This window comes from Podarcis pityusensis (assembly GCF_964106645.2).
Source record: "Podarcis pityusensis genome assembly, chromosome: 8".
Classification (NCBI taxonomy): domain Eukaryota; kingdom Metazoa; phylum Chordata; class Lepidosauria; order Squamata; family Lacertidae; genus Podarcis; species Podarcis pityusensis.
The window spans coordinates 10239734-10253115 of record NC_138033.1 but is presented as its reverse complement, the minus strand read 5'-3'; the positions used below and the strand labels follow the sequence as shown (position 1 = coordinate 10253115).

The 13382-nt window shown below is 46.8% G+C and overlaps 1 protein-coding gene across 1 annotated transcript; it reads left to right on the top strand.

The window, feature by feature from the left end:
• The first annotated feature begins 2709 nt into the window (after positions 1-2709).
• Positions 2710-13199, top strand: LOC308483925 (uncharacterized protein). The gene is made up of 7 exons (XM_081018260.1): positions 2710-2986; positions 4751-5881; positions 6519-6648; positions 8315-8359; positions 11077-11103; positions 12087-12131; positions 12959-13199. Exons 1-7 carry the CDS (start codon positions 2875-2877, stop codon positions 12972-12974), a joined length of 1506 nt encoding a protein of 501 aa, XP_080874386.1. The 5' UTR covers positions 2710-2874; the 3' UTR covers positions 12975-13199.
• The last annotated feature ends 183 nt before the right edge of the window (positions 13200-13382 follow it).

Below are 13382 nucleotides of genomic sequence, written 5' to 3'. Positions count from 1 at the left end.
GGGCCGGAGGCAAGTCATAAGCTTGGCAAAGCAAAGATTATACAGTGGTACCTAAGGTTACATACGCTTCAGGTTACATACGCTTCAGGTTACAGACTCCGCTAACCCAGAAATAGTGCTTCAGGTTAAGAACTTTGCTTCAGGATGAGAACAGAAATCGGGCTCCGGCAGCGCGGCGGCAGGCCCCATTAGCTAAAGTGGTGCTTCAGGTTAAGAACAGTTTCAGGTTAAGAACGGACCTCCAGAACGAATTAAGTACTTAACCCGAGGTACCACTGTATTTGTTATTATAATGTTGGATATGTAGCACACACGCAACAACAAAATGCTTTTGCGGTCCCGGGAGTCCAAGCCAGCTGAGAGGCACGCGCTGCTCTGTAAAAGGAAACATTTGCCAGGCACACACACACACATACAAGGCTAGCAGGGCAGTACCGCAGAGCGGGCACAGCAGCCCAAAACCCACATGGCGGGGGGGGGGCAGCACTTACCTCACCAGCAAAGGTCCTGGAACCTGGAAGGAAAACAAGTGAGCCTGGGGTCATCGGTCCCTTATGCTGGCCCTCGCGCCACCCCCAGCCAGCTGCCCATAGGCCTGCTGAGATGGGGGCAGGACAACGGCCTCCCTGGAACACAGGTGGGTGGCTCACCTGTCCCAGGAGCCCACATGGTGTCGCAAGCCCTGCCCACCCAAGGGACGGGGCGAGCGGATATTGTTTGTTATAATAACGTTGGATATGTTGTGTTAAAAAAGGTAAGAACTAATAAAAAAAATATTTTAAAAAGAAGAAGAAAAAAGACGCCACATCTGCTAAACTGGATGAAAGGAGACTTGATTGTCAGAGACTTCAGGAGGACGTTGAACTCCTTTTAATTTTATTTTTTAACTCTCCTTTGTGGAGAGACGGTACATTTTCTCAGAGTGATCCAAGTCTGGATGTCTCTATTATCATTGGAGAAATGTTGGAAGGTATGGAATTATCCAGCCCTCGAGCCGTCTGTATAGGGAAGGGTTTTTTAAAATATATATATTAATGTTTTTATATATGTTGGAAGCTGCCCAGAGCAGCTGGGGCAACCCAGTAAGATGTGTGGGGTGTAAATAGTAAAATTATCATTATGGAATGGGACGTCTTTATTTTCATCAGAGGGTATGGGATCCGTTTTCAAAACAAGGCCTCCAATGTGAAATGAACGTAATGAGGTCCGTCCCCTCTGCACTATACATTTAAAGCAACGTTGCACCACTTGAAATAGCCCTAAAAGGTAAAGGTAAAGGGACCCCTGACCATTAGGTCCAGTCGCAACCGACTCTGGGGTCACTGCGCTCATCTCGCTTTATTGGCCAAGGGAGCTGGCGTACAGCTTCCGGGTCATGTGGCCAGCATGACTAAGCCGCTTCTGGCGAGACAGAGCAGCGCACGGAAATGCCGTTTACCTTCCCGTCGGAGTGGTACCTATTTATCTACTTGCACTTTGACGTGCTTTCGAACTGCTAGGTTGGCAGGAGCAGGGACCGCGCAACGGGAGCTCACCCCGTCACGGGGATTCAAACCGCCAGCCTTCTGATCGGCAACTCCTAGGCTCTGTGCTTTAACCCACAGCGCCACCCACTTCCCTTAAATAGCCATAGCTCCCCTTAAATAATTCTGGGAACAGTAGTTTGTTAAAGGTGCTGAGAGTTTTTAGGAGACTCCTATTCTGCTCCCAGCTACAGTGTCCAGCTTTCTAGCCCATGCCGTGTCTTTAGGTCTCCAATTGGCCTATGTGTCGTACTCATCTGATCATTGAAGTTTCTGCTGAAAGCCATAATCTGAGTCTGAGGAGGTCATCAGACAGGAGTCAGGACAGATGGCAGAATGATGGGTTGTTTCCTCAATATGCTAGCTCTAAGCTGGCAGAGCTCCGTGGATTGGGAACAGGGCTTTTTGTGTGGCCTGCAGGACGATGCAACATACCGTATTTTTCGCTCTATAGGACACACTTTTCCCCCTCCAAATATTAAGGGGAAATGTGTGTGCATCCTATGGAGCGAATGCAGGCTCCTTGGATTCAGCGATAGCAACGCGAAGCCTCCGAAGCGCAGAGGGAGCGCTCTCGCTGTGCTCCGGAGGCTTCGAGTTCCTTTTGCTGTAGCCAGGAGAGTCTTGCTCTCCAGGCTTCAGCGAAAGGAACCCAACTCTATCTGAAGAGCGAGAGGGGTCGATGCGCACCGACCCCTCTCCCTCTCCAGATAGCCGCCTGAAGCCTCTGGAGCGCAGCGGGAGTTCCCGCTGCACTCTGGAGGCTTCGGGTTCCTTTCGCTGAAGAGTAGGTGCCCCTTCAGCTAAGGCGCAGCGCCCCTTCAGCTAAGTGGAAGGAGAAATGGAAGGGGCTCCATTTCTCCAGCCGCTTCGCTGAAGGGGCACTGCGCAGAGAGGGGGAGATTTATTTATTTTTGTTCTCCCCCTCTAAAACAAGGTGCGTCCTATGGTTGGGTGCGTCCTATAGAGCGAAAAATACAGTATGTGTTTTTGTTTTTAAATCAAACGCAGCACTTCGGATATCTACAGGGTCCAACCTCTATAGCACACAGACTCCAGGGACTATCGGAGTGATGTATGAGTCTCTAGTTTGCCTGTTTCAAAGCAGGAGAAAACTCATGGGGTCTCCCTCAGCTCATGACTCATATCTCTGCTTTATGACCTCTTTCTCCTGTTACCTGGGAGTTTGCACTAGGGGGTAAGGAGGCTCCCAAGCAGTGAAACATCTTGGGCTGAGGGGGAGAGGAAAAGCAGGGATGGGTGTCTGGGCTCAGCTGGGGATCCCAGTCACCACCATCAAAGAACTTGGGAGGAACCCAGACCCCAATCTGGGCACGGAGAACCACCCAGGATGCCCGTAAACCTCCCACCTGAAAGAACAACACGGACATCATGCAGACACCATTCTATAGCTTGGGGCACCTCCAGATTTGCAAGATCCTGCCTGGTTCTGCTTCTAGCAGGTAAGAGATTGGGGGGGGGGCGTCTCTGGGGAACAGAGATCCTGGCTTGATGATGGTCTGGGGAGAAGAGACCCAGAAGGACTGAGATCTATTTATTTTTAAAAATACATATATCTATATCTATAGCTATATAATATTCTTTTACAAAATTGTACACACATAGATCCTAAACATAACAGGACTAACAAAATATGGGTTACTGGGTGGGGACCTAAAATACCAACTATCTTGTTTTACAGTACAGTCATACCTTGGTTCTTGAAAGGAATCCATTCCGGAAGTCCATTCGACTTCCGAAAACGTTCAAAAACCAAGGCGCGGCTTCCCATTGGCTGCAGACATTTGGCTTCCAAAAAATGTTCGCAAACCGAAACACTCACTTCCGGATTTGCGGTGTTTGGGAGCCAAAACATTCGAGTCATAGGGCGTTTGAGAACCAAGGTACGACTGTACATACGTAATAATGAGATAATTACAGTAAACCTGTAAAATGAGTTCTTCAGCAGTTCAGCTTAGAAAACACAGAGTAATAGGAGGGAGCGAATGAGTAGTTCCTGCTTATCTATGCCATATTGAAATATAGGTTGCAGGTATTTCTCGTCTCTGTGTTGCTTTGTTTGTATATTTAATAAAATCACAACACACTGTGTAGACATATCTGTTTTTTTTCTCTCCACCATGGCACCTTTTCCCCCAAACAGCTTTTCCATTACAGCTGCTTGCCAGACTATATTATACCAGGGCTCAATATTCATTAACGGCAAGGTTTTCCCCATTTCTGGCTATTGCCATTCTAGTTGCTTTCAATAAATGTGTTATTAATTCCTTACTTCTTAACTGGTCCATATCTGTAGTAATGAAGTAAGACTGTTACTGGGGTTATTGGGATTGTCTGAGCTACAATCTCTTTTAAAACTTCATTCCAAAATTGTTCCATTTGTGGACAGTTCCACCACATAAGTTGGTGTGTACCTATAATTTGGCATCCATAGATGCCTCAGTGTTAAATACTATCCATGCACAATTTTTAATAAGCATTCCCTGGTAGTTGCTGACAAATATTTATATGGTGCTTTTGTCCATAAATTGTTCAATTTATCCTCTTCAATGCTTATATCCCAATTTAATTAGCACCAGCTTTTTAGATTTTGTTAGGAGCAAAATGGGTTCATGAAAAGGGTTTTGTATAAAAGGAAATTTCATCCCTTAGCCATTATATGATCTCTTGTCAGCTTCTTTTCATATTCTGCTAGTTTCCTTGTAGCTTCATTTTTCATTTGTGCATTTAGAAGAAATGATCTCAACCAATATCCTAACAGTGAGGTACAGCTGAGATCTAATACTGAGAGAGAAGCTGTTTTATAAGTTCTAGGGCCACCTCAGTATAAAAAGCCATGCCTCCCAAATTCTGAGATGACAATTGTATATTTTTTAAATATAAAGTTGATCGAAAATCCCCCTTTATTTGTTCTCAGGGGTGTAAGCTGGGAAGCCCCTTCTGGTTGTAAAATTGCAGGGTATGGTCTGAAGGCAGGTGAGGCCACCACTAACTTGCTGAGGCCTAGTAGGTCTCAGTCTGGTCAGTGGCTGAATTGTTGACCACCTGAGAGCCACATGTATGGCACTTTGGGTGCCATGACAGAAGAAAGGCAGGATTTAAACGTAGGAGAAAGAATAAATGAAATTACGAGGGTTTCTGTCTCCATTACTTCTGCCTGTTCTTGGCCTGTTGAACGGAGTGACTTTCTCCTCCCCATTCCACAGCCTACATCTTGAGCTCTTGCTTCCTGTTGACTCAAGCTGCCAGAAGGGTTAAAGCTCGGCGTCCTCATGTGAAGAAAATGGCCGCTCCTAAGCCTCCTCGTTTGCCTCAGGAGGCTGCCACGACGAATGCTTCTGTTCTTCCTCCAGCAACAACTGGGGCTCCCCCCGCAACAGCAGCTGCAGCTGCTGAAACAACCACAGGGACTCTCCCTGCAATGACAAAGGGGACTCCCCTCGCAACAACGAACGGGACGCCTCCTGCAACGACAAATGGGACTTCTCCTGCAACGACAAACGGGACTTCTCCTGCAATGACAAACGGGACTCTCCCTGCAGTGACAAACTGGACTCTCCCTGCAAAGACAACTGGAGCTCCTTTCATTCCTCCTGCAGTGCCAACTAAGACTCCTCGTCCCCGTCCTCCTCCCCGTCCTCCTGCCCCTCCACCACCTCCCCGTCCGCCCCCTCCCCCTCCCCCTCCTCCTTCAGTGACAACTAAGTCTCCACCTCCCCCTCCTCCACCTCCCCCTCCTCCTTCAGCTACAACTAAGTCTCCTCCTCCCCCTCTCCCTCCAGCAGTGCCAACTAAGGGTCCTCCTATCTCTCCAGCCTCTCTTCCTCCCCACCCTCCTTCCCTGAGCCCTCCTGCTGAGGGGACACCCAAGAGTCCTCCTCCTCCCGAAATCTCTCCTGCCTCTCCTGGAGCTCCCAGTAGTCCAGGACCAACCGTTCCTGGTGGTCCTGGTGTTCCTACTTCGAAGCGTCCTAAGCCCGAGGAACCCGTGGAACCACCCAGGGGGGATATCATTATCAGTTTTTACCCATCGATTCCGGTCATAGACGAGGACATCCTACTCACCCTGGATGGAGATATCAAAGGCTTTGTGGGCTGCCTTTGGAAGCGAGGGGTGGGCCCTGTATCGAGGACCATTGTGCTCTACTATACGCAGCCCAATGTCACGCTGCAATACATGTTTGGCCATACCGGTCGGGAAATTCTTAATCAGGATTGCTCTCTCCTCATCACCAAAATCACCCCTGAGGACACTGCTGTATATGAGGTAGAGATGGAAGTGTGGAGGAATGGGACAGAATACTCTCTCGTTGGGCGAAAATATTTGGAGGTTACAGGTAACTCCTTTTTGGGCCCTTCTTTCCTCTAGAACAGGTGCGAAAGACGATCAAGCGTAAATGGAATGCTTGGTTTAGGAGCACCTCCATCAAGGCGAAAACCTCAATCCAATCTATAAAAATCTGCCTGCATAAAAAGGCCCTCAGGTGCTGCACACGGCTGAGCTGTAGACAGAGTTGTTGAACTGTCGCTATGGCCTTTGGCCACCCGGCACCAGAAACAGGTGATAGAAAGAGTTATCAGTTGTTTCTGGTGTCAGGTGGCAAACAGTCAAAACAAGGGCTGCCATATGTCCATCATTTCCCGGATATATCTGGGATTTGCCCGTCGAAAATAGTGTCCTGGCAGAATTTCCAAAAATCCGTAGAAATGTCCAGCAATTTCCTTGAAAATCACCAAACCCCCTCATTTTGGGGGGAGATTTTGCAAAAGGAAGCTCAACAACTTTCTTTCATGTCTCACAACCCTGGTTTAGTATAATAAAGCATAATTTCTGAGACAGAAATAGAAGGCTAACGGTCAGAGTCCATAGAGAGGCAAGTGTTCTTTGCATTTCTGGAAACCACACGGTGCCAATGCCACAGGCAGATTTGGGTTCCCATCGCTGTTTTCACATGACTTTTCCCTTACCTCCAGGAGATGAGACAGAGATAGAAAGAGCCGGAGGCCTCTCAGGAGGAGCCATCACAGCCATTGTTCTTGGGTGTCTCCTGGGGGTCATATTGGCCGTGGGTCTGATTAGCTACCAAACCAAATCAACTCGAAGGTAACAAATATCTCTTCGTCACTTATTACTTTGTTGTTTTTCCTTGTATCTTAGAAGGATAGATTCTGATTTAATCTTTCGGGAAACTGAAAGGGGCCAACCCAGACCCTCCAAGTGTCCCTATTTTCCAGTGACTGTCCCAGATTTACACTAGCCATCCCGGTTTCTGATTTGATCCCAGAATGTACCGCTTTTCCTTAGGATGTCCCTATTTTCATCAGAGAAATGTTGGAGGGTATGGAATAGGAAGTCCTCAGGGCTCTCTGTCAGCCGGAACTCACCAGAACTCAGTTCCGGCACCTGTCTGGTGGGTGCCATTGCCATTCTAGTAGAACGAAAGACGTGTTCCTTATGAGTTCTGGCACCTCTTTTTCCAGAAAAATAGCACCGGGCATCCCTAAATTCGTCGGAGAAATGTTGAAGGGTATAGATAGGGATGTCCCTATCTTCATCATAGAAATGTTGGAGCTACTCAGTTCTGAGCAGCCTGAGTTAAAAACAAAAGAGGAATGTAAATGGGTAAAATTCATGGTAATTGCATCCAGACAGGTTATAGCGAGTAACTGGAAAAATGCAGAAGAGCTAGGGGTGAACCAATGGAGGAAAAAACTGAACAATATTATAATTTTAGAATACCTAACTGTGAAGATACATAGAATGAAAGGGTTTAAGGTCAGTGAGAAAGAGGAGGATTGGTTTGAGAAGACATTGAATTATTTGGGTATGTTTGAACAATTTGGGGCAATTAAAATGTTAAAAGTTAAATAAACCTTGTGGAGGGAGGAGTGTTAAGGTATATAGAAGTGTAGATATGGTTGATTTGAACATGTTATTATTGAATATTATTGAATAAGTATATTATTGAATAAGTATATTATTGAATATGTATGTTATTGAATATGTATACCCAATGTATCAGCTGCCTAGGGGGTTTCAATGTTTGTGTTTTGGTTGTTGGTAAAATATATTTTTTTAAAAAAATATCATAGAAATGTTGGAGGGCTGGGCCTAACGCTCTGTGGCAATCTTTTTCATTAAGAGAGAAACTATGCCAAACTTAGTGTGGACACCTGGTAGGCATTGCCCCCAGCTCCTGAGCTCCATTACTGTAAGATACATAATTCTACTGAACGGCTAAATCAAAATGTTTAAAACAGAAATCAATAACCGTTTCTATAGCAACAGGGGAAGCAATGAACAGTGAGACCCCAAAAGCCTTCTAGAAGAACCTGGTTTCTGCTGCCTGGTGTCTGAAGATGGTGGGTGGTGGGTGCTGGTCGGGTCTTGGTGGGGAGGCATTTCATAACACAACTCTGCTTTTGGTGATGAGTTGTGGCATTGGGGAGGGCTGTTCCCTGTTCACGCGACAGTGCTTTCCCTATCTAGACCATCCTGCTCTTTCTCATGCAGAGGAAACTCAAATAGCCTAGGGTGGCACAGAATTTTGGTCAGGAAAACCGGGCTGTTGGTTAGGTGCCTCCTCACCTTATTCCTCACAGACGGCTCCATTGGTTCATTTCTGGGTAAAATTCAAGGTGTTCAGACTAGTGTTTAAAGAACCTAAATGACTTAGGCCTCAAATATCTGAGGACCTTCTGTGACGCAGTTGAGAGGGTCCAGAACAGCCTTGTTGCTCCTGAACTCTTTGTCCTTTTGCTTATTTTAGGAGTGCTGAACCAGAACCTGCAATAGCAAGCAACAAACCTTCAAGGTAAGCAGCAGGCAAATCCTGGATGCTCTTCTTCTTCTTCATTTCCTCCTCCTCCTCCTCCTCCTCCTCCTCCTCCTCCTCCTTCTTGAAAAAAACAGCTTTTGGGAATTACAGGAGTGTCTCAGAGCTCCAAGATTCCATTTCCATATTTGGGGTTCTATGAGAAACGCAGGGATTCAGGTAACAGAAAATAAGAGAACTTACAGTGTGTCCCTCAGCCATAGCAGGAGACTGGCTTCTCCAGGCTTCCTACCCGAAATTACAGGCATCCATGTCAGCAAACGGAACACTACTTCAACAATCTGACATTCACATCCTCACAGTGCTTCTTCAGACTGTTTGTCTGAATTACATTTTATTTTTAAGCACAGCATGTACATTTACTTCTGTTCATTTGAATGTGCATCTCCCCCTCCCCCCATTTAAAGAACTGCAAAACTTCTCCAAGGATGTGTCCAGGGAAGGTTGAAGGTTCCTGACATCACAGGAACCAGCCAATTGGTGCTATCCATCCTTAGTCAATTTCTGCAGCAGACATGCAGAACTGGGCTTTGTACAACTCTGTTCTGGAGGGGAAATATACCTATGGCTTAAATTCTGAGAAGAAGCTTCAGCCCCAAGAGTTTCCACTTCTGACTCCACCCTCTGTTAAGGAAGACGTAAACCAAAAAATTGTGTCTAACCCCTATCCTTGGAGACTAGTAAGAACCAGCACTAAGTACTGCACCTAAGAACGGTGAAGTCGGTGGGTTTCTAGTTCAAGGCAGGGCTACAGAGATAAAGGGGTGGAGCTATTCAAATAGGGTCTGGTTGGTTCTTATTGGCTCCAACCAATGGGACAAACTAAACAATCTTCAACCTGGGGAACAGCTGGGAAAACCCACTGTGACTACGGAAAGAGCTACACCACACATTTAAAGCACAACCAATGCACATTTGAAGCTCATGGCTTCCCCCAGAGGATCCTGGGAACTGTATTTTGTTAAGGGTGCCAGGGACTGTAACTCTTGTGACTGGAAAGCTACAGGATTCTTGGGGGGAAGCCATGTGCTTTCAAGGTGTTTTGGCTGTGCTGTAGACATTTGTCGTGGATCAGGCCAGATTTCCTCAGGGAAATGGAACTTTCTTGGGGTCCCCTGGAACAGGAGGGCAGAAGGTCGAACGGAAGGAACTGATAGATCTTTGGCTGATTTGCAGTGGATCAACAACGGTTTGTGACTTTGTAATGGTCTAGCTCGCAGAAAGAAGCAGGCTTTTGTGTGGAGGGACTTGTGAGCTTGGTTCTGGATACAGATCACAAATTCCTGGGGTCCTAGTAAAAAAAATAAATGACTCCACCTTTGCCCTACAATGCCTTGGACCCTATAGATCACTAGATCAGTCATTCAGCTACTCCCCTGAGCAGTGGTAGCTCCAGAGCTTTTTTCTGGGGCAGGGAGTGTTTGTTTGTTTGTTTGTTTGTTTGTTTGTTTGTTTGTTTGTTTGTTTGTTTGTTGCGGACCCAGTCACAGTGCAGACAGCTCCTCCCCAGGCTAAATGTAAGATGTGATTAATAAACTCAAGCAGACAACAATCTGGATTAGAAATGGTCACAATTTCATTGATTACAGGTATAGGTGTGTTTTTGGCACAGGGATTGGGTGTGTCCATCAGGCAAGGCCTCCTTCCACCTGCCTTGCTCTACCCTCTGCTTCTCAATGTGTATTGCATTGTTTTATGTACTGTGGCTTGCCGTTGTTTTATTGATTATAGTTTAGATATTATTGTAACTGTTGAGTAGATTTCTGTTTAACATTTATATGCTGAAAAAACCACACCCCTGGGTAGTTTGTTGGTGGGAAAAGTGGCACTTTCCCCTGGTACCTGGTACCACTAGGGTTGCACTCATCAGGGCAAGAGCAGTGAGGTTGGGAGAGATCTATGGCTGCGGCAGTCCCACAGGGCTGCTCTACCAACCCAGTCTCAGGGGTGGATGAGAGGATGAGGTGGATGCCTTCAAAAGAAGGGTGTGCTTGGCCCGGGGGTAACCCGAGTAACGTGGTCCAGGTCCGGTCCCAAATCCAAGGGTTCCACAAGGAGTCAGTCTGACAGGGCCAAGGCAGGACACAAGGCAGGAAACCAGGCAAGGTCAGGCACAGGATCACAGGCAGGTTCTGGCAAACAGCAGCAATGTTGCTCCCGCAACCTGGGGTGGGGTCCAGCAGCCTTTTATCTCTGTCTGGGTAACAGCCAGTCCTGATCCTTCAGTGACTCACATGCCTGTCTCGCCCCAAGGCGAGCACTCCTTCTGCAAGTACTCGGGTCTCTCCTTCTCTCAGACCTGAGTCTCTGCAGCTCGGGAGGTGTCGGTGGGTTACTAGACCCAGAGGCCGCCTCAGCCTCTCCTGACCCAACTGGTAGTGAGGCAGCTGTAAGTGATTGACCAGCTGAAGGCAACGAGGTAATCCCCGCATCTGGAGCCAGGGCAGGCTCAGGCCCCTGACTCAGCCCAGCTGGTGCTTGCTGCAAGGGAACCTGTGCAGACTGGGGCTCTTCAGAATCAGGCCCCAGACTCAGTTCAGATGCCACCTGAGGCAAAGGATCCGGTGCGGACTGAGACTCCTCTGGCTATGAGTCTGAGCCCGAGTCCCAGGCCATCACAAAGGGAGACTCTGGTCCACTGTGGGGGAACAATGCAAGCCTAATGCCTATCTCTGAAATTTCCTTTGTTTCCTTAGGGTGGGCAGTAAGAGCAAGGCACCTACGTAAGTACCAACCCTACAGAATGGGGCAGTGAGTGCTGGGTGTGTGGGGTGCAAGTTCCTCAGCCTGCCTCCATGGCAGGTGAAGGGAATTTGTGGACTTCCAGATGTTGCTGCCCCACAACCCCCCTTCCTCAGGCCCAGCAAGCACAACCAATGCTCAGGGAAGATGAAAGCAGCAACTGGAGGGCCAGAGGTTCCGCACACCAGATCTCCTGCAAGTTCTTCTTGTTGGTGTAATGTGAACCAAGGGTTAAATGACACAGTGCTTGGGCTCAGGTGTTGAGGGACCTTGGATAGGCTAGTTTGAGCCTCTTAGTTTAAGCAACCCAGGTTTCTTTTAAACTGCAAAGGGGTAGCCCCAAGGCTGGATTTAGGTTTGATGAGGCCCTCAGCTACTGAAGGTAATGGGGCCCTTTATATGTCCAGCTGTCCTTTGTCAACAACAAATTGTCGCTGTTTTTCATGTTGAATATATGTTCTATGGTAATTTATGGACCTAATAGGTATCTAAAGCCATTTGCACATAACAAAATATGTACATCACAGGCGCCTATACAACACAAAACACTGTTGCTGTAGGTAGGTTTTATTTTATTAGTTTTTCATCTTATATTTTGGAAATGTACATCCAGGCTTTCCCCCCTTTAATTTGTTTTTTTGGGGGGCCCCCAAGAGAGTGGGGCCCTAAGCTATAGCTTGTTTAGCTTATACGTAAATCTGGCACTGCATCAGCCCACTGAGACATGAATAGACCCTGGGGAGGGGAGTTGAATGACAACAGTAGCATCTCACGCCAAAACATTTAATGAGGTGTCCCCAGAAGGCAAATTAAGCACCAAAGAGGCTCAGTGAACAGCAGAAAATAGAGCCCCAGTCAAATAAGGGACATGGAGGTTTTCTAAAGAAGCAACTATCTTTGAAACAACGGTGAGGCACCAAATTCTCCCTCCTAAACTCTTCGATCCTTTCCCCTGTTTCTTTAGCAATGAATTGGACCCGTCCACGGTAACCACGTCTTCTGCAGCACGGTAAGTAGCAAACCTAGAGGATGGAGCCTGAAACCTCTCTTTCTGGAGAAAACTGGATTTTCTCTCCAAAAACCACAAACTACTTAAGTTAAGATGTCTTCTAAAAGTTAAGAACGACGTAACTTTTAGAAGACATCTGAAGGCAACCCTGTATCAGGACGTTTTTAACATTTGATGCCTTATTAGGTTTTATATATTCTGAAAGCTGACCAGAATGGCTTGGGAAACCCAGCCAGATTGGCAGGGTATAAATAATAAAATGAAGATGATGATGATGATGATTAAACAACATCTGGCAGGAGGCAGAGAGGGAGGGCAGACTTCTGGAATTCCATTTCCACCTTTGGGGAGAAAGTGGTTTGGGGTGGGGGTCCAGTTATTCAAATGAAGACAGATGTTGCACAAAATTCGTATTGTTATTGGGGGAGGGGGGTTCCCTCTGCTCAACTCACAAACGTAAGGAAGGAAGGATCATATCCGACAAATATCATATCCTCTTCTAGCATCTAATCACATCTCAGCATCCTGTTCAGCACAGGAAATCACTCTATAATGAGCCAGGCCATTGGTTCATTTATCTCAGTATCATCAACACCGATTGGCAGGGGACGCCCTAGCTAGCCTGTTTTGAGGCTCAAATGAAAAGACAGAGAACCACGTATGCCCCCTCAAGCTCCTTGGAGGGGAACAGGGGGCGATATAATTGCAACAATTAAATAAATTTCATGTGTTAGAAGTATAACCTTCCAGGGTATCAAAGATAAAGATGGTGGGGTTGCTTCCAGTTGTGGCGACCGACCTCTGATTCTCGACTGGCTTTCTTCCAGGTTAAAGACAGAGTGATCATTCTAGTCCAGAATATTGCCATCATTCAAGTATGGAGCAGCATCAGCAAAGTCCAAGGAACCTCCAACCTCCCCACCCCACCCCAGAAGAGGAATATCGTATGCATGGAGATCGTGGTGGATCACTTAAGCACCATCTCTTAGGTCTATCCAGGCCCCCAGGCAGAAAAAGAAAAACCACACACATCATATCTGCTGATGAAATAAAAGCCTCAAGTGGTTATTTCTGACTGTATTGGCACTGCTTTGCAAAGGACTGCTGGGATGGATTTATATTCCAGTATCTGCCATAGTATTCTATAATGTGCATATTGTTATTGGGTTATTGGTGGTGTTGCTGTTGTCTCATCAGTGAGTAACAGTAGGCAAATAGGTCCATTTCTGTTTCTCCCCATTTCTCATATTT